The sequence below is a fragment of the Tachypleus tridentatus genome, chromosome 13, assembly GCF_004210375.1.
Source record: "Tachypleus tridentatus isolate NWPU-2018 chromosome 13, ASM421037v1, whole genome shotgun sequence".
In the NCBI taxonomy this organism is placed as follows: domain Eukaryota; kingdom Metazoa; phylum Arthropoda; class Merostomata; order Xiphosura; family Limulidae; genus Tachypleus; species Tachypleus tridentatus.
In genome coordinates, this window is record NC_134837.1 from 29,690,272 (window position 1) to 29,709,254 (window position 18,983).

Consider the following 18,983-nt stretch of genomic DNA (forward strand, 5'->3'; position numbering starts at 1 on the left):
GTAGCAGCAACAACTAATTGTATTGTCCAAGCAGCTGCTCAGTGCATCCCCAAAATGTCAACATCTTTCCCACAGCATCCCTGGCCTTGGTGGAATTCTGCTTATTCTATAACACGAAAAGCTCAGAAACGTGCTTGGGATAAATTTTGTAGATATTCCACACTTTCATACTGCATTGCATTTCAGCAAGCTCATGCACAGGCTCGGCAAGTTAGATGTCAAAGCCAGAATGAATCTTGGATTAAATACACCTCTCGCATTTCTTCAACCACCAGCTCAAAAGTCATATGGGACCAGATCTGGAAGGTTGGTGTACGGTATATTTCTGCCCCTCTCTCTATTTTAATAGCCAATAGCCATGAAGTTGCTGATGCTCAGAGCATTGCCAACATTCTTGGTGAATGTTTCTGTCATGTATCTAGCTCTTCAAACTCATCCCCTTCCTTCTTAGATATTAAAACATGAGTTGAACACCTGCTTCTTTCCTTTTTGACTGATCATTCCTGTGACTATAATTGCCCTCTTACACTGGTGGAACTCAAACTTGCACTTAGTTGGTCTGGCAATACATCAGTTGGACCTGATGATATACATTATGAGATGCTACGCCACCTTTCTTATGCCTCTCTCACTATTCTCCTGGTTGTCTTTAACCAGATGTGGAAGGAGAATGTCTTTCCTGATGCTTGGTGCCAAGCAATTGTACTCCCTATTCTTAAACCTGGAAAGGATCCAAAGATTCCTTGAATTACCATCCCATTGCTTTGGCAAGTTGTCTCAGTAAGATGATTAATGCTTGTCTTGTTTGGTTCCTTGAATCAAACGACCTTCTCTCACCCACTCAGTGTGGGTTTTGGAGACAACGCTCCATGATAGACCACTTAAATCGCCTTGAAACATCAGTCAGAGAAGCCTTTTTAAAGTGACAAATCATTTCTATTTTTTTAGTTAGAGAAAGATTATGATACAACATGGAGATATGGCATCTTGCGAGACCTTCACTAATACGGATTGTGTGGCAATTTGTCACTTTTTATTAAGCATTTTTCAATGAATCGCTGATTCCAGGTCCACGTGGGCTCAACAATTTCCCGGTTTTTCCCAGAGGAATTTGGAGTCCCTCAGGACTATGTTCTGATTGTCACACTTTTCATTATAAAGATTAATGACATCAGTGAACAGCTATTCCTTACAGTTGCAAATGGCCGTCTTTTCGTTGTTGACTTTCACATCTCATGTCAGTCATCAAATATGAGGTTTTCTGAGTGGCAGCTACAAACTGCAATCAATTATATACATAAGTGGACCACAGTAAATGGTTTTCAACTTTTTCTCCCTAAAAGTGTTTGTATACATTCTACTGCCAATGAGGTATTCATCCAGATCCAGCACTTTGTATTGATGATGCTGTAATTCCTGTCATCCGTTAGGTAAAGTTCTTTGGTCGTATATTTGACTGTAAAATAAACATTATTTCATATATCAAGGAACTTCATGTCAAGTAAATAAGAGCACTGAACATCTTCTGTGTCTTCTCTTCCACCTCTTTGGGTGTGGATCGATATTCCATGCTTAAAATTTATCATGCCCTTATCCGATCCAAACTTGACCGTGGCTCTATGGTTTGTGGTTCTGCCAGAACCTCAGCACTGAAAATGCTGGATCCTATCCACAATTAGGGGATTTGACTTTGCTCTGGGGCCTTTCGTAGTTCTCCAGTCCAAAGTTTGTATGTGGAGTCCCATGAACCCCCTCTGTATATTTGCCATTTGCAACTGTCTCTTATGTATGCTTCCGAACTTGGCTCTGTACCACAGCAATTTACTTGGGGTTGTGTTTTCCATTCTCAGTGGGCCACACTTTTTCATAGTAGAAAATCTGCCATTGTTCCTTTTAGCCTTCATGCTTTTGCCAGGTATCTAGCACTTCTGCTTGTTCCTCCACCTTCTTGGCCATCATGACTCGGGCAGAGCGTTCACCTCTTTCCTTTCGTACTGACTGTTTTTTTTACTATAATTGTTCCTTTACATTGGTGGAACTGAAAATGGCCCTTCATTGGTCTGGCAGTACATCTGTTGGACCTGGTGATGTACACTATGACATGCTGCGCAATCTCTCTCTTGCTTCTCTTGATATTCTTCTAATTGTTTTTAACCGGATCTGGTGGGAGAATGTTTTTCCTGATGCTTGGTGCCAGGCTATTATTTTACCTTTCTCTAAACCTGGGAAAGATTCCAGGATTCCTTCACACTACCGTCCAATTGCTTTGACGAGCTGTCTCTGTAAGATCTCAGAGAGGATGGTTAATGCTCATCTTGTTTGGTTCCTTGAATCAAACAACCTCCTCTCGCCCACCCAGTGTGGGTTTTGACGACAGCATTCCACCACGGACCACCTAATTCGACTTGAAACATCAATCAGAGAAGCCTTTCTCAAACGCCAACATCTTGTATCAATATTCTTTGACATAGAGAAGGCTTATGACACAACATGGAGGTATGGCATTTTGCGAGACCTACATATATATGGGTTACATGGCCATTTACCTATGTTTATCAAAAATTTTTTAATGGGCAGGAGATTCCAAGTTCGTGTGGGTTTGACACTTTCCCCGTTCTTTTGTACAGGAACTTGGAATCCCTCAGGGCTGTGTTTTGAGTGTCACACTTTTCAGTATAAAGATAAATGCCATCACTGAAAACTCCCTCTCACAGTTGCAAACGGGCTCTATGTTGACGACTTTTACATCTCGTGTCAGTTGTCGAACATGAGATATATTGAGCGGCAACTACAAACTGCCCTCAATCATGTACAGAAGTGGACTGTGGTGAACGGCTTTAATTTCTCGATCTCTCTAAAACCGTTTGTTGCGGTTCGGTGGTTGTGCGCAGAATCCCCCTCTACAGCTTCTGTATTCACTGCTGAACTGTATGCCATATCTCTTGCCCTGGATCATATTGAAGCTGAGCAGTACTCCGACTGCACTATTTATACTGACTCCCTTAGTTCTCTGCTGACCTTGGAATCACTTCACGTTGATTCACACCCTGTTCTTGCTGATATTCAAAACCAACTGGCCCATTTCTCATTGACATCTACTTCTATCCAGTTTTTCTGGATACCAGGCCACGTTAGTATTCGCGGGAATGCGCTTGCAGACATCGCAGCTAAATCTATCTGCTCTGGCACTATCACCACTGTGCCTATTCCGTACATGGACTATGGTCCTGCATTCAAGGCTCGGCTCCGTGCCAGCTGGCAGTCCACTTGGAGTGAGCAACGTGACAACAAGCTTTTTCAAATAAAACCCTATATTGGGCTTTGGCCGTCTAGCTTCCATAAGGTTCGGAAGGAGGAAGTTATTCTAACTAGACTACGCATTGGTCACAGTTTTTTAACTCATAGTTTTCTTTTATCTGGAACTGATGCACCAGTGTGTAGTTTGTGTAACACTCGAAACACTGTAAGCCACATTTTACTTTCCTGCCATCATTACGACACTCAACGACGGCACTATTTTAAACATGTTCTGTCCCAGGATTTGTCTGTGACATTGGACAGTGTTATTGGTGATGGTGACACTGTCCACCTTGGTAACATTTTTATTTTTTTAATGGCCATTAATCTTTTTAACTTCATTTAAGTGTTTGATATTTATTCATTACACCTTTTTAATTGTGGTTCCCTTTTCAGTCTCAATCTCTAGTTTAATTTGATATTGTAAAATGGCCATAACATTAAATGACTCAACACCAGGACTGGAAAGGCCAACTTCAGGTGACTAATGCTACTGTTTGAACTATCCGTTTGAACTACCCGTTAGTCGTCCTGGCGAGTTGCTATTACACTTTTGCTGCATGTCATTTAACACTTTTATTACTTTACCTTTTAGTACTGGCCATAATGACACATAACCCAGAACCAGAACTGGAAAGACCAACTTCAGGTGACTGACGGTGGTTCTTATACTTACATGTTAGTCTTCATGGCGGGTTATGATTATTACCCTTCTGCTACAGGAAGTCCTTTACAACTTTGTAGACTGGATGTCAACATTGGTTTTATGCCATTTTATGTTTTAATTGCTGTTTTGTTTATACCTTTGTTTCCTTTTACGAATTTTACTGCATTTACTTTACTTTTACCTTTTTACAGGACATTTGGCTACTTTTTATTACGATTTTGCTATATGTCTTTTAACACCTTCCTTATTTTACCTTTTGATAATGGCTGTTATGACAACATAACCCGGTACCAGGACTGGAAAGGCCAACTTCAGGTGACGGACGGTGGTTCTTGTACTTACCTGTTAGTCTTCCTGGCAGGTTATGATCATTACCATTTTGCTAGAGAAAGTCCTTTACAACTTCTCTTAGTCTGCTTTCTGTCTTAACATTGTAGACTAGGTATCAACATTGATTTTATACTTTTTCTGTTTTCAATGATGTTTTGTTTTACCTTCATTCTCTTTTATGTATTTTACTACACTTAATTTATTTTTACCTTTTTACTGCACGTTTGGTGCAGATAGCCTAGCTGCTTTGTGCCATAAAACACTAAACCAATCAATCAAATTAGCCTTCATATCTAGACATAATCAGAAAAATTGGATCTATCTTTGAATAGCATAGCAGTATCAACAGTTAGGCCTCTTCCACCATGGCTAATTACTATCCCCAACTGTGACCTATCTTGAGTCAACTGAGGAAGACCGGTACTCCTTATTGGAAATATCGCTCTTTATTTGCTAAACATCTTTCAAATGATCCATCCATTCCTATGTACACAGATGGTTCAAAATTAGGTGACTCTGTAGACTCTGCCATGGTTTGTTACAGTTCAGTTGTAGCGCACAGAATCCCCTCTACAGTTTCTGTGTTCACTGCCAAATTGTATGCCATTTGTCTTGCCCTGAATCATATTGAAACTATGCAATATACGAATTTTACGATCTGTTCTGATTCACTCAGCTGTCTATTGGCCCTGACATCATTCCATGTTAGTTATCCTATTCTTATCAATATCCAAAACAAACTGGCCCATCTCTCTCTATTATCTATCTCTGTCCAGTTTTTACGGATACCAGGCCATGTTGGTATTTGTGGAAATGAGCTAGCTGACAGAGTGGCAAAGTCCATCTGCTCTGGCATTATCACCACCATATCTGTTTCATACATGGACTATGGTCCAGTTATCAAAACCTGACTGTACACCAGTTGGCATTCGACCTGGAGTGAGCAAAGAAATAATAAGCTTTTTCAAATCAAGCTCTTTGGCCATCTTGTTTCTGTGAAGACTGAAGGGAGGAAATTGTTTTGGCTAGGCTACATATTGGTCACAGTTTTTTAACTCACCACTTCCTTTTATCTCTTGTACTGATGCACCATTGTGTGATCTGTGTGGTGCTTAGGTCACAATTGTACATATTTTATTATAATGTTGTTGTTACAACCAAGAAGGACAATGCCATTTTAAACATATTTTCAAGGTAGGTTTGCCCTTGACATTAGCCAATGTCATAGGTGATACTAGCTGTCTCACTCATGTTTTTTACACTTTTAAGAGCCATTGGTCTTTTTAACTTAAGGTTTTTATTGGACTATACACTGTTTTAGCATGATTTCTTTTACACATTTTAATTTTATTTTGACCTGAACCCAGGACTGGAAAGGCCAACTTCAGGTAACTGATAGCAAGTTTGAACTTAATGCTTCAGTCTTCCTGGCAGGTCTAAATTTTACATATTTTATGTATTTTTACCTTAATTTCTATATACCATTATAGTATACTACATCTTGTTTGGCACAGATAGCCTAGTAGCTTTGTTCCAATAAACATGAAATACCTACCTACCTACCCATTGCCACAAAACCATGTTCTGCATATTGTGGTGTGTGATAAGAGTAATGGTTAAGTTTTACTGTCCAGTCAGAGAAATGAAACCCAACAGCTTAAAAGTAGGAACATCTATGCATAGTTATTTTTTATAGATTTGTGTAAGAATTCTAAAAAAATAAACTTAAGTTGTAAGAGTAAAACTAGGAAAGACTAACTTAATATTCTGTTATAATATTATCAAAATGTTTGCTGTACAATGAGTAACTACGTGTAGGTTACTTCAGCTACTTTAGTGAAAGCTTAAAATTATATAAATAATAAACAAAATTATGTTTATTAGGAATAACCTAAAACCTGTTCTAAAGCCTTTTTTTATGTTACAAATTTAGTGATTATCAAGATTTTAAATTTCTTTATTAGATTTATTCTGAAACAAAATATTTAATTATACAGATAGTTTTGTAAGGAACTTGAGGCTGTTTTGCTTTCCAGTTAAAATTAATAGTTAGATAAGTTATTCAGATTTTCAACCTCCTTTAAATGGAATCCATTGTGGTGTGACAGAAGTTAAGCTTGTATTTGGTGAGAAAGTTTAGACTACAGGCAGCTGAGAACTATGGTTTCATGTATCTTCAGATCTCATAATTCCTTCTGTGATGGCATAGTGTGAGAGGTGTATATATTTTACTTTTAATTAAAATAATTATTGTTCTATTGTGTATATAGGGATGAGAAGATACAAACATCTGTGAAAAGAGTGTTTAAGATTTGGGAAGAAAGAAGCGTATATGATCCTGATTTCATTAATGAACTATATGACATGCTTGGTAAGCTAATAGTTCTTTCATTTTCACTGTTGAAGTATTATTAAATAAAATATAAATGTTATTCCAGAACACACCATTCACTGACACTGTAGATATTTCTTAACATTGGCTATGCCTATCTAAGCATTGGTCATACATGCTCCAGTCATGTATACCTCACTCAAATACCCTCAGCAATATCTAATTTGCAAATTTCTCCACTCACATCAATGCACCCTTCATCCTAGTACTGTATATAAGCACCTCACTCACATAATGTAATCACTTTTTTGAGACTTGCACCATCCCAGTACAAACACAGGCTTTTTTACTTGGAAGGTAGGATAGAAGAGAGTCAGTACTATTGGAAATATATTTTCAATTTAAGAGAATGTTAACTTCCAAAACATACTTATCTTCACTGCTACTGTAGCTAGAATCCCACATTGAGAAGGTGGGAGGCCAGTGCGAGCATAATCCATACAGAAAGTGTTTATGTAGAATGGGTGAACAGAGATAACTTGGGGAATTGTACTACATCTATGACAAGTACGATCTTCACCTGGAACCTTGTTTCTCTGTCAGGGATGGAATAGATAATGTAGAACATGATAATTCAACATTATCAGCCCCAATCAGATCGCCAAGATTTCACAAGTCAAGGTTGCAGTTAAGGGGTATTGGCCCTTATATTCCACAATGGTGGCTAGGACTATTGGCCCACAATTTTATATATGGATGTACTTTTGATTGGATCCTAACCTGTAGCCATAGAGTGATGTGTTCTAGACCACCAGAATCACTGGGAGCAAATAAGTAATATTGACGTGGACAAACTTTCTTTCCACCTGAAGAAGTCCAAAAAGTAACATACCAGGCTCAGAATGATGAGATTGTGTAAGCATTACTCAATTAAAGGAACAGAGCTCATCCAGTCTGGAATTATGATCATTTCATCCTCACTGTTGAATGAAATGGGCAAGAAGCATTCCATTTGTCTCCTGAACTATGGAGAGGACATAGAACACTGTGCTCAACCTCCAGCCCACCTTAATATTGTGGTTAAGTAATTGAAAAGGCCATGTGGTAAGAATGTTGAATAGCACTGGAGAGTCCAAAATCCTTTAGATATTTAGCATAACTAAGAGTAGTTGAAAATGTTGTCTGATTTAAACAACTGACAAAGCTAGATCTAAATCAAAACAAGATGTGGTAGAAACGTTTGTTAAACTCACTGTGAGTTGCACCCCAGGTAACTTTAAACATTAAAACTTCAATGGACTTAGAAAAATCTTGGTGTAGAGAGTTGGATTGAGTACACCTCAAGAAAGATAACCATAGAGGAAGATGGAGTGGTGGACTTACTTATAAATATTGTAGAAAAGAAGTCATGGTTATTCTTTGATAGATTATTTAGGCAGAGTATTCATGATGAAACTTTGTAGAATGGATGACGACTGCCTGTTGTGGAGACGCAAGTGTAGAGGATAACATTTCAAAAGGCGGAAGAGTTTCGAAATGTTGTTCTCTGCACTTGTGTCTCCACAACAGGCAATTACTGTCCATTCTACAAAGTTTCATCAAGTCATGGTTAAACAAGCCAATTTGGTGTATCAACAACTAACAAACAGAGAATCAAAACATAGCCAGAACTCTGAGTAACAGATAAATTAAGGGAAAAGCATAAACTGAATGCATCTACCACCCAAGCTTCAGGAACTTGAGACACCAAAGTTTATAGTAAAGAAGCAATAAGTGGCAAAGAGTGATCAATGAAGGCCTGAACTGAGAGAAAATCCATCCCAAAACCTCACAATGGAGGATCCATTTAGTCAGAAGAAAGTGAGGGCTGAGACTGACAATCTAAGAAATTCATCACCCCAAGAAATTTGCAAACCAGAACACTAATATGAGGGGAATAGGCCCTGCAGATAAAGAACCAAATTTCAAAAACAGCTTCAAGAACACATTTCCATGACAGTAAACTTGAGAGTCCACCATGGAATTGATGAAATGTCTCTTGAGGATATTTCCCAGCGAGAGATCTAGACTTAGCACTATTTCCTATTGGATAGCTAGAAACTTTAAATTATTAAGGGAGAATGAAGATTCATTTTTCATTCACATACCCTGGGTTACCTTACACATCTCATCCCTGAAGAGATAAACTCAGTTCAAAGTGGCAATAGACATTTATACACACATGCATATAAATATATATACACACTAATGGTAGGGTGGATCTGAACCACTCACCATTTAAAAACTAAGATGTTGCTCTTGATGAAAGAAACTGGATGATCCAATGGATTGAAGTTCCAGGTTCATTAATTGCATTGAGACTACTAAAGGAATAGCATGTATCATCATTACAAAACTTCAGACATTCAAGATGAAGCCCACAAACCCAAAGAGATAGAACCATTTCTCTAATTAAGAGCCCACTTTCACTTTTCATAGCCTGGAGTTAGATGGGAAGTGGCTGAGACAGGCTTAAAACATGGTGAAAGCTTGTACAACCTAGCAGAAGGCATATAGTGATTTTGCTAAATCCTTGGTAAGATCTGGCAAAGGCTAGATTCCTGCACTGTAGAACCTGATCTCTGTACACAAAACATAGTGAAAGGTAAAATGAATTCACTATGAAAATGTGAAGAAATGCCTCAGCAACCTTAAAACCTAGACATCCACAGATCTGGTTAAGAATACTGACTAAGGATGAGAAAAGACACCATTATAGGCCAGAGAGGATCAAAAAAGGGACTGATATAAGATCAGTGATTATCCACTAAACACCCCTTGTTATAGGTGCAATAAATAAACGAGATTAACATCTTGGAGGAATGGGATCAACTGTCACTTTCACTTCCATGACAAGCAACTCTGATGGCTGTGAAATGAAAATCCACACCCCATTGTTCACGTGGGGTGAAAATCCACAGATACAAATGACTATGGGACATCTGGAAACATCAAGTGACAATAAAAAGAAGTCACATGTGAAACACACAGGCTACAGCAGTTAGGCAAACTCCCTCCACCAAGGTATCTCTATTGAAGGAACAGAAGCAGTCCATTTGACCAAGATAGAAGTCAGTAGAGGAGTCCATTTGATTGCAAATTGAAGAAGTGAAGAAAGCCTTCAGAATACAGAGTCCAAATGCTCCTCAGGATCAATGAAAAAGACAGCCCAGAAGTTTTATAGACTGAAACAAAAAGAGTGAAACATTGATACCAACAGTATTCTTGTTGGGGTTGATTGTGTATTTACGACCTTCGACATGTCTCAGCATAATAAACACATTGTTCCATACACTCATTAGTGTGACTAGAGAAATGCTAGATAACAAAGGAGGTTGTATTAGATGCTGTGTGGACACGAGTAATAGGGAACTAATACCTCCAAATATTATGTCAAATTTAGATTTTTTAAAGGAAATTATAATTATATGGAAATCCATAACAGAAATGTGTGACAAACATTTTGTAGAAAAATATTTATTACATTATCTGAATGAGATGCTTATATATAATACCAGAATAGAGGGTGTATCAATGTGGGTGGAGAAATTGGTAAATTAGATGTTGCCAAGCTCATTTAATTGGGGTGTAAAAGACTAGAACATACAAGACAAATGCTACGATATATGCTTATATATAATACCAGAATAGAGGGTGTATCGATGTGGGTGGAGAAATTGGTAAATTAGATGTTGCCAAGCTCATTTAATTGGGGTGTAAAAGACTAGAACATACAAGACAAATGCTACGATAGGCAAAGCCAATATCGAAGAATAGCTGTAGTATCAGCAGTGGTGAGTATTATTGGAAATACATTTTCAGTTCAAGAAAATAACATTCCCACCAAACTTACGTTAACGTGCCATGATTTTGGAAGTCGTGAAATTCAGAATAAGAATGTGGACAATGAAGTAAAAAACTGTTGGGAAAAAAGTGGAACAATGAGAACAGATATATATACTCTTCAAAAAAAGAAACGCAAAAGGCAAAATTTGAGACAAATTGTCAACAAGTTTATTCCGGGTAGTTCTGTAAGACATGTGTGAAACTTTGCACATTCACTGCTGAACATCCAAAGTCTGCAAAGGCGAAGTCCACGCTCACTAGGTGAAGTTTAACGTCACTCAACGTCAATAACGAGTATTCCCCCCCGTGAGCATCAATAACTGCTTGGCATCTCCTGCCCATGGAAGTGATGAGATGACGAATTGTGATCCTGTGGAATGGCTGTCCACTCAGCCTGCAAAGCTGCTGCAAGCTGGGGTAGAGTTTGCAGTTGAGGTTGCCGTCATCGCAGACGTCGGTCCAACTCATCCCAAAGATATTCGATGGGGTTTAAATCTGGTGATCTGGAGGGCCAGGGAAGAATGTTGATGTTGTGGTGTCTCAAGAAGACAGTGGTGAGTCGGACTGTGTGAGGACAGGCGTTGTCATGTTGAAAAACGTCGTTGATGTTCACCATGATGGGTTGCACATGGGGACTAACAATCTCGTCGACGTATCGTTGAGCCGTAAGATTCCCTTGAATGTGCAAAAGGTCTGTTCTGGCATTTGCCACCACCAAATCTGTCAACTTTCTGCACACAGTTTGCTGCAAAACGTTCACCTCCGCGACGGTAAACACCGGTCCTTCCATCCTGCCTACGAAGCATAAAACGGGATTCATCGCTGAACCAAACATGCCTCCATTGTCGATGAGGCCATACCTGATGTGCCCGAGTCCACTGCAGCCATGCTTGAAGATGTTGCTGGGTGAAGATGACGCCTCTGACTGGACGTCGAGGTCGGATTCCTGCACCTCGTAGGTGGTTGCGTACGGTCTGATCGGAAATCCTACGGAGCCCTGGTATGGGTGAGGCAGTAGACGTCGCAGTGGTGGTCCTATTCCGAAGGTGACGTAACCGGATGTAGCGATCTTGTGAGGGCATGGTCACACGAGGTCTGCCAGATCATGGACGGTCATGAGTTGATCCATGTTGTTGGTGACGATTTCATAGCCTTGTGATGGTGCTTGGGTGGACATTCACAGCTCTGGCAACATCTGATCGAGATTCGCCTGCTTCCAAGCGACCAATGGCGTTGTTGCGTTGTGCTTCAGTCAGTCTTGGTTTAACTGTATTGCTTGTCGGTGGCTTAACACTGAGCTATGGAAACCTAGAACCCGTCACTTTTATAGGGATTTTGCACATGTTGCACTTGCAGAACATGCAGATCTCTCAAACAAATTTATTGGACACGAATGCGTTTTGGCGAAAATCCGATGTTTTCCTCCGTTTTCAAAGTGCACAACTTTTATTGTCATTTTGGTCTGACAATTAGTGCCTTAACACGTGTAACATCACATACTCTGAGCTTGTAATTTATTACATATATTTCTCTTTAAAATAAAAAAAATATCCTTTTTGTGTTTCTTTTTTTGAAGAGTATATATAAAGATGTGGCTAATTGTTAAGTCCACTGGATTACAAAACACTTTTGACCATTAGATTAATTTATTTCCATCTTATTGATTTGTGACTGTGCTATGAATTTTATGATAAAGCAATGTGTTGTAACACTAAGAGTAGTGGACTGAAAATTTATATCATAATATAGTTATGAAGTTGTTTTTTTTTGGGGGGGGGTGACAAGTACTGTTAGAAACCAAAGTTAACAGTAGTGAGTTAATAATAATAATTATATAAACACTAGGGTGTGCCTTTTACTTTTTATATTATTAAATTTCCAATACAGATAAGTGTTTTGAAGATAGCTAATCAAATATTTATCCATGGATTTATGATTATTAAAGCAACGTGTGAAAAACATTTAGGGGGTCCTTGTTCCCACTTTTGGCTTATTAGCATGATGCCACTGTCATAATATGCTGGGATAACTACTGTTATATTTTAGTGCTTAAGAAAGAACAACTAATTGAATGACACTGTGACCTATATAAAATGAAATGTATTTTTAGTTTATGATGGCAGCTTCAAAAATGTAAAAGCTACCAGTTGGGATCTAGTGGAAGTCATCTGTTGCTTGTTTTGCATAACCTCTGAGACTTGGAACAAGTGAAAATTTAATGTATTTTAGGCATATAATCAACCTTAGATTGTTTTAACTTAGGCCTCACTGTAATTCCATCATTTAGATCAGAATAAAGGAAATTGGAACAAGTTAATTTTTTTTTCAAGTAATGGAATAACAACATATCTTGAAGCATAATTCTCATACGTTTATTTTTTGCATCTAAGTGGATTTCTGTATCTTACTATCCATACTCTGATATTTTTAGACTTTTCAATGCTTGTGTTAAAATGAGTACTCTTTCAGATTTTGTAGTGACTTGTTGCTTTCTAGGCCTAGTTAAACAGTGCCTTCAATTTCAGAAAAGAAAAATAAATGTTCTTTTGATATTAGTCTGTCTGTTTATGAGATAAAAAGATACATTATTTTTTCCATTCTTTATGATTAGAGTAAATGGATATTATGTTTAGTTACAAAACCTTGTAACATTGAGTAACTTAGAAATCTTTTACCTTGAACTTTTTAACCTTCTCTTAATGGTATTAATGGTGTATCACATTCCTTACTACTCACTAGTTTCTGGTGGGTTTTGATCACATTGAGTTGAGAATAATCATACGTTATTCCTTAACTTTTGTTTTGTAACAGTTACATTTAAGTGTTTTCCAACATCTTTATCTGTAAAACACGTTTCTCTTTTTTTTTTTTTCTCTCCATTTATACACACACACAATCATGTGTTGTACACACAACAATGAAAATCATATGCTCTGTTCTTACTTATAGTTCATAAAAAGTTACTTGCCAGAAAGTAGAAAAATTTTTTGTAAGTCCATCAAAAAAAAGATAAAATCATATTGAGCAATAAATAAGTGGTAAGTATTACATTTAGATTTAAAGTTAGATATGAGTTGAACTTGAAAATAACACATAAAACATGAAATTAAAAAGGTCCCAAATAAATATACTATTTAAATACTAGAATACATTTTTTGTTACTTTAGCTTTGTGATCTTTACACATACAGCAAACTCAAGTTTATGTAGGATACTTTTTCATCAACAGTTTTATTTAGAGATATATGTTTCCACTTCATTATGATGTTACTTGTGCTTTTAATTAGCTTAAAATGTTGTAATTTTGTAGTCAAATTGCTATTTAGTATCCTTGCTAAAAATTATTTAATAGTTTGTTAGTAATACATTGCTTCAAAACTTTTATACAAAGAGGAGAACTAGATTAGATTTATGTGATTTAAGTGTATAATAATAATTTGTTTTTCACTTTGAAATAAATGATAATACATGTTTTTTAAATTTCTTAGAAGGTTCTAAAGAAAGTCCACCAGTATCGTCAAAAATAATTGCTGACTTTAAGGTAAGAAAAGAAAACTTTATTTCATTATTTAGCCTTTTTATAACATTTTGCTGTTTACAGTGTTTGATTTGTTATGTGCACAGATTATTTTTTTTATGTGAAGTTAAAACTGATTTTATGACTTAGAGTTGAAGAAATATACTAAACACAGTGCAGAACAAATAGGAAATTATTATTTAATTTTTAACTCAGATCAGACATGTGAATATTCACAGCAGTTAGTAACACTACTCTGTATCTGCCAAGAGCTTTGTTTTAGAAATAGATCTGGTTAAAGTTGACAAAATCTGTAGAAAATCATATTGAGGCAGAGAGTTAATAATTGCATGTAGAAATTAATACTTTATTTCTTCAAGAGTGCTTGCACTACTCACATCATGACGTAGTTGATTGAAATAAAAAGGACTAAGAATATATAACCAAAACATCAGATAGATATCTGGTTTTCTCCACATGCCAAGCATATGTGAGTGTACATCGTTAAAAGAAATTTTGAAATTTTCTGTGTAACTGAGTGTACTGTATTAGTTTTACAAAGCGTATTAGAAGCATAATTTTAATTTGATGCATTTAAAAAAAACCTTGATGTTATTAGCTGGTATTAATATTAGTTACTACAATGAGTACCTGTATGAAGTAACTGAAAATAAATAAGGTTTATAAATATTGTTACAACTTTGTATTCCTGTAAAAAAAATAATTTCAAATTATTATTATTAGAGTAATTCCACTGTTTTATTACTAAACAATATAATATAAATTGAATGCTTTGAATGAATGTTTGGATATGTGATGTGTCCTGACTCTTCACCAACACCAACATCCACTGGAAAAGATCACAGTTTTCTCTCGAAAACATCCTGGCAATTTTACTAAATGGGATTAACATCACTGCAGCTCAGTATTTTCTTGTGTGGGGTTAAAGGGGAGCAAATATTCCCAAGCACCCCCCTGTTGGGAAGAGCAGGCAAGTATCATGTTGTTTTCTCTTTCCTCATACAAAATTACTGCCATGGTTACTTTTTTTAATTTAAATCAATACTAAGTAACTGAATATGGAGGATAAGGTCTAAAAATATTGTTGAAAATCTGTTACAATAACATTGAAGTTGATGAAGAATAAAGTATTTTAATATTGCTGAAATTTAGTGTTAAAATAACATGGAAGTTGCCATTTATGAAAGATAAACTTTGTATATGCCCTTTATCTTCTCAGTATTGCTTCTGCACAAAACCCACAAATTGAAGGTAATGATAATTATTCAAATTGTCAGAGAAGAGGGGTAATGCCACCTGCAGACACATTAACCATCTGGTGTCAGATGTTACATTTTCTTTAGTGAACTTTCTGAGTAGTGTTGAATTTCTTGTTGATGGATATAGTTTGTTATGCAATGATCATTATCTCTGCCAGATCTTTCTTAGTTTTTACTGAGCTCATTTTATTTATCCCCCCTGTGACAGATGATTGAAGCTTCTGTTTGTTTTATAGCCTGACCCTGACAGTGATGATTGAAGCTCTTGTCAATTTGTACCCTGAACCTAACATTGATGCTTCAGTTGGAAAGCCTTCCTGTAACACATAATTGAAGCTTCTGTTAGTTTTGTAGCCTGAACCTAATGGTGTTTTAATTGGAAAGTCTCTCTGTGACACATGGTTGAAGCTTTTGTTAGTCTTGTAGCCTGATCCTGACAGTGATATTTTAATTGGAAAGTCTCCCTGTGACACGTGATTGAAGCTTCTGTTAGTCTCGTAGGCTGGTCCCAACAGAGATGTTTTAATTGAAATATCTCTGTGTGACACGTAATTGAAGCTTCTGTCAGTTTTGTAGCTTGATCCTAACAGTGATGTTTTAATTGTAACATCTCTATGTTACATATGCTTGAAGCTTTCATCAGTTTTGTAGCCTTATCCTCACAGTGGCATTTTATTGGAAAGCCTCCCTGTGGCACATGATTGAAGCTTCTATAAATTTTGTAACCTAATCCTGACAGTGATGTTTTGATTGGAAAGTTTCTTTGTGACACAACTGAAGCTTCTATCAGTTTTGTGGCCTGAACCTAACAGTGATGTTTTAATTGAAAGTCTCCCTGTGACTCATTAATGAACCTTCTGTTAGTTTTGTACCCTGACCTAACAGTGATGTTTTAATTGGAAAGTCTTTTGGAGAGTGCAGTTTTGCATTGCATTTGGTGCTTTTATTGGAAGCTCCAGGTGGCTAGGCTATTGATGGGACTTCTTTACATGAATTGGTAACTTTGCTCATGAAATTAATGTCTTCATGTTATCACTTGCAATAGTACCAGTGGTTGATCTGACCACAGAAGCCAATTCTTAGAGGAGCGGTCAACATAAAGGTGGATGATGAAAGATAACCTCCTTGTAATTTGAGTTGGATGGTGAATGATTAACACTGTAGGGTTTCTTTTTCTTTTGATTGGACTTCATTTCTGAGGAGTTCTTTGATTTGGTTATGTTGTAATCTTTCTGATGGCACCAACCTGTTTGGAACTAGAACAATTTGATACTGATGGTATTAATGTTTTCTCTGCTGTTAAAAGTTAGAACAGCTCATGAGGCTTGGGAACTACTTTTAAGTGTAATTCATCAAAGAGAGATCTTTTGTATTCCACTATAAGGAAGTGCATTGTCAAGTAACAAAAGTGAACTTGAGTAGAACCTCTAGAAAGTTAAGAAGTCAAAATATGGTTAGAAATAGCTGAACTCAAACTGGTCTTTTGTCTCATGTCTAAAATAATGTTCTGTCTAATGTTTTTGTCCCTAGGGCATTTTGCTTTCTATAATTTCCAAAAGCTACTCTTCTTTAATAGTTGAACAGCACTTTTACAGGTTTGTTGTGCTAAAAGACAGTGTTGGAATAAATATTTTGTGATTACGTTTTGCATACACACACTGTTTATAATCACTGTGTTAGAATAGTAATAATGCAAGAATCTTGACTATTGACTAGATGCTGAGCCTGGCTCTTTCTGATGTAGGACATTTATCATGCATGGCAGTAGTTTTTGTGTGAGACTGAGGTTAATATCATTTGAATTATTTTACTTATAACACAACCAAATGGATAAAACTTGCTAAATTTTAAATGACTAAAATTGTTTAGTATGGATGTAGGCACAGTGAATAAAATTCATTTTCATACATAAATGTATTAGTTGTGTTTTGTTGTATGTAGGTACTGAATTGATACCTGCTGTGTTAATATGGTAGGGGCTATGTTTTTGATGCTATATGTGTAACATAATTGTGTATTCTCATTTTTTCATCAAGCCTCAAAAAGTAGCTGATCAGATACGTATGGTGGATAAGATAGCCAAGGAGACACTCACAAAATTGGCCATGCTGACCAACAGTAAAGTTGATGCAGCAAGTTCAGAGGCTTTGAGAAAGCTGAAAGGTAAGAACAAAGTATTTACAAATTCAGACAACCAAGTTTAACAGACAAAAATAAAAAAAAAAGATTTCAGAGAAGATTTTCTTTTTCCAAATTTTAACTAATTAAATTTTTTTTATATGGCTGCAGTTTGCAAACTCTCTTTGTTAACCTGAAGGATGACCTAAGAAGGCTGAAATGTTGTTCTTTATTTTAATTAAAGATTTAATACCCATACTTGCTACCTTGAGAATGTATTTTTACTTCAAGTGGGTTTCTCGTCATCATGATTCATAACTTCTTTAATTATCACCAGTATTACCAATGGATTAAGTCGAAACTAGCTAAAACAAAAGCTCACACCATGATACTACCTGTTACTGTTCACATTTAGATTGATAGATTCATATTTGAAACATTCTACAGGTTTTGTTTGATTTGTAGCTATTTATATGAAGCAGACAGCAAATGGTACTATTGGTATTCCTGAAATTAGTTTTCATTTTCTTTCCATCACAATTTAGATGTTCAACACATAAGGAGAATTGACTCATTTCTTTTATATTGGTAGTAGTTTCTAATGGGTTACAGACAGACTGAGTTGTTTTTACATTGGTAGGAGTTTCTAATAGGTTACAGATATACTGGTTGTTGCACCTTGGAGCTTCCTTCATACACTTGATGTGTTGTCTCAAACTTTAATTTAATACCACATGTGTTGTTTTAGCTTGTAGGGTGTTTGAAACATAGCATAGACCAAGGATTGATTAATTTGAGTAGTTAAGTCAAAATTTCACATTAGCATGTCCAACAATCCTTTTTCTTGGAACATTACTCATAGAGGCCATGGATATTAAATGTTTTACACCCAAAATAGTTCCATGCTATAATAATTTCTTAAAGATCTCTAAGCTACTTTACTTGTGGCATGATGTCTCTTACTGGCTGTCTATAACATATGGTGTCATTTATAAACCATACACAATAGTGTGCTGTTGAATTCACATCCTAGTTTATTTGGATGGTCAATATTATCTGTGAGTGTGCTTTTGTCATACTTTTGATAATGCTGTATACAACAAAGTTAGGAAGAAAGTTTGCTTAGAGAAGAAGCTTACAATATTAAGCAATGTGTAGAATACTTGAAGGCTGCCACATTATAAAATTGATGTGTGAATCCAGTGACTAATGTACAGTCATATGTTGAAAGTAACAGGTAAGCTATGGAAATTGTATAGATCTGCATGAGTATTTAAAAAAAATGAAAGTTTATATACCTTATGCATTGAAATGTAATGATTTGACTTTATGATATCAACAACATGTGGCTGGAACATCCATTAAACTGGTAAGTACAGAAAATTGATTTTGATATATTTTTTTTTATAACAGTGATTCCCATGAAACTGTAAAGTAATAAAATCCTAGTAACTTTTCACCCGAGTTGAGAGAAACCAAGTTATGAATAAAATTGCACTTGTTGAAGGGTTATAAAATCTGTTTGAAAGAATCCATGTCATAAGATAGGATCCCAGAG

The 18,983-nt window shown here is 36.3% G+C and overlaps 1 protein-coding gene across 1 annotated transcript in view; it reads left to right on the forward strand.

Annotated features, from left to right (window-relative positions):
- The window catches only part of LOC143241058 (uncharacterized), a 55,635-nt gene that overhangs the window by 24,740 nt on the left and 11,912 nt on the right, over positions 1 to 18,983 (forward strand). The window contains exons 4-6 of the mRNA XM_076484526.1: positions 6,565 to 6,665; positions 13,999 to 14,051; positions 17,344 to 17,470. Coding sequence (XP_076340641.1) covers positions 6,565 to 6,665; positions 13,999 to 14,051; positions 17,344 to 17,470 — 281 coding nt within the window. The remainder of the gene's footprint in view (positions 1 to 6,564; positions 6,666 to 13,998; positions 14,052 to 17,343; positions 17,471 to 18,983) is intronic.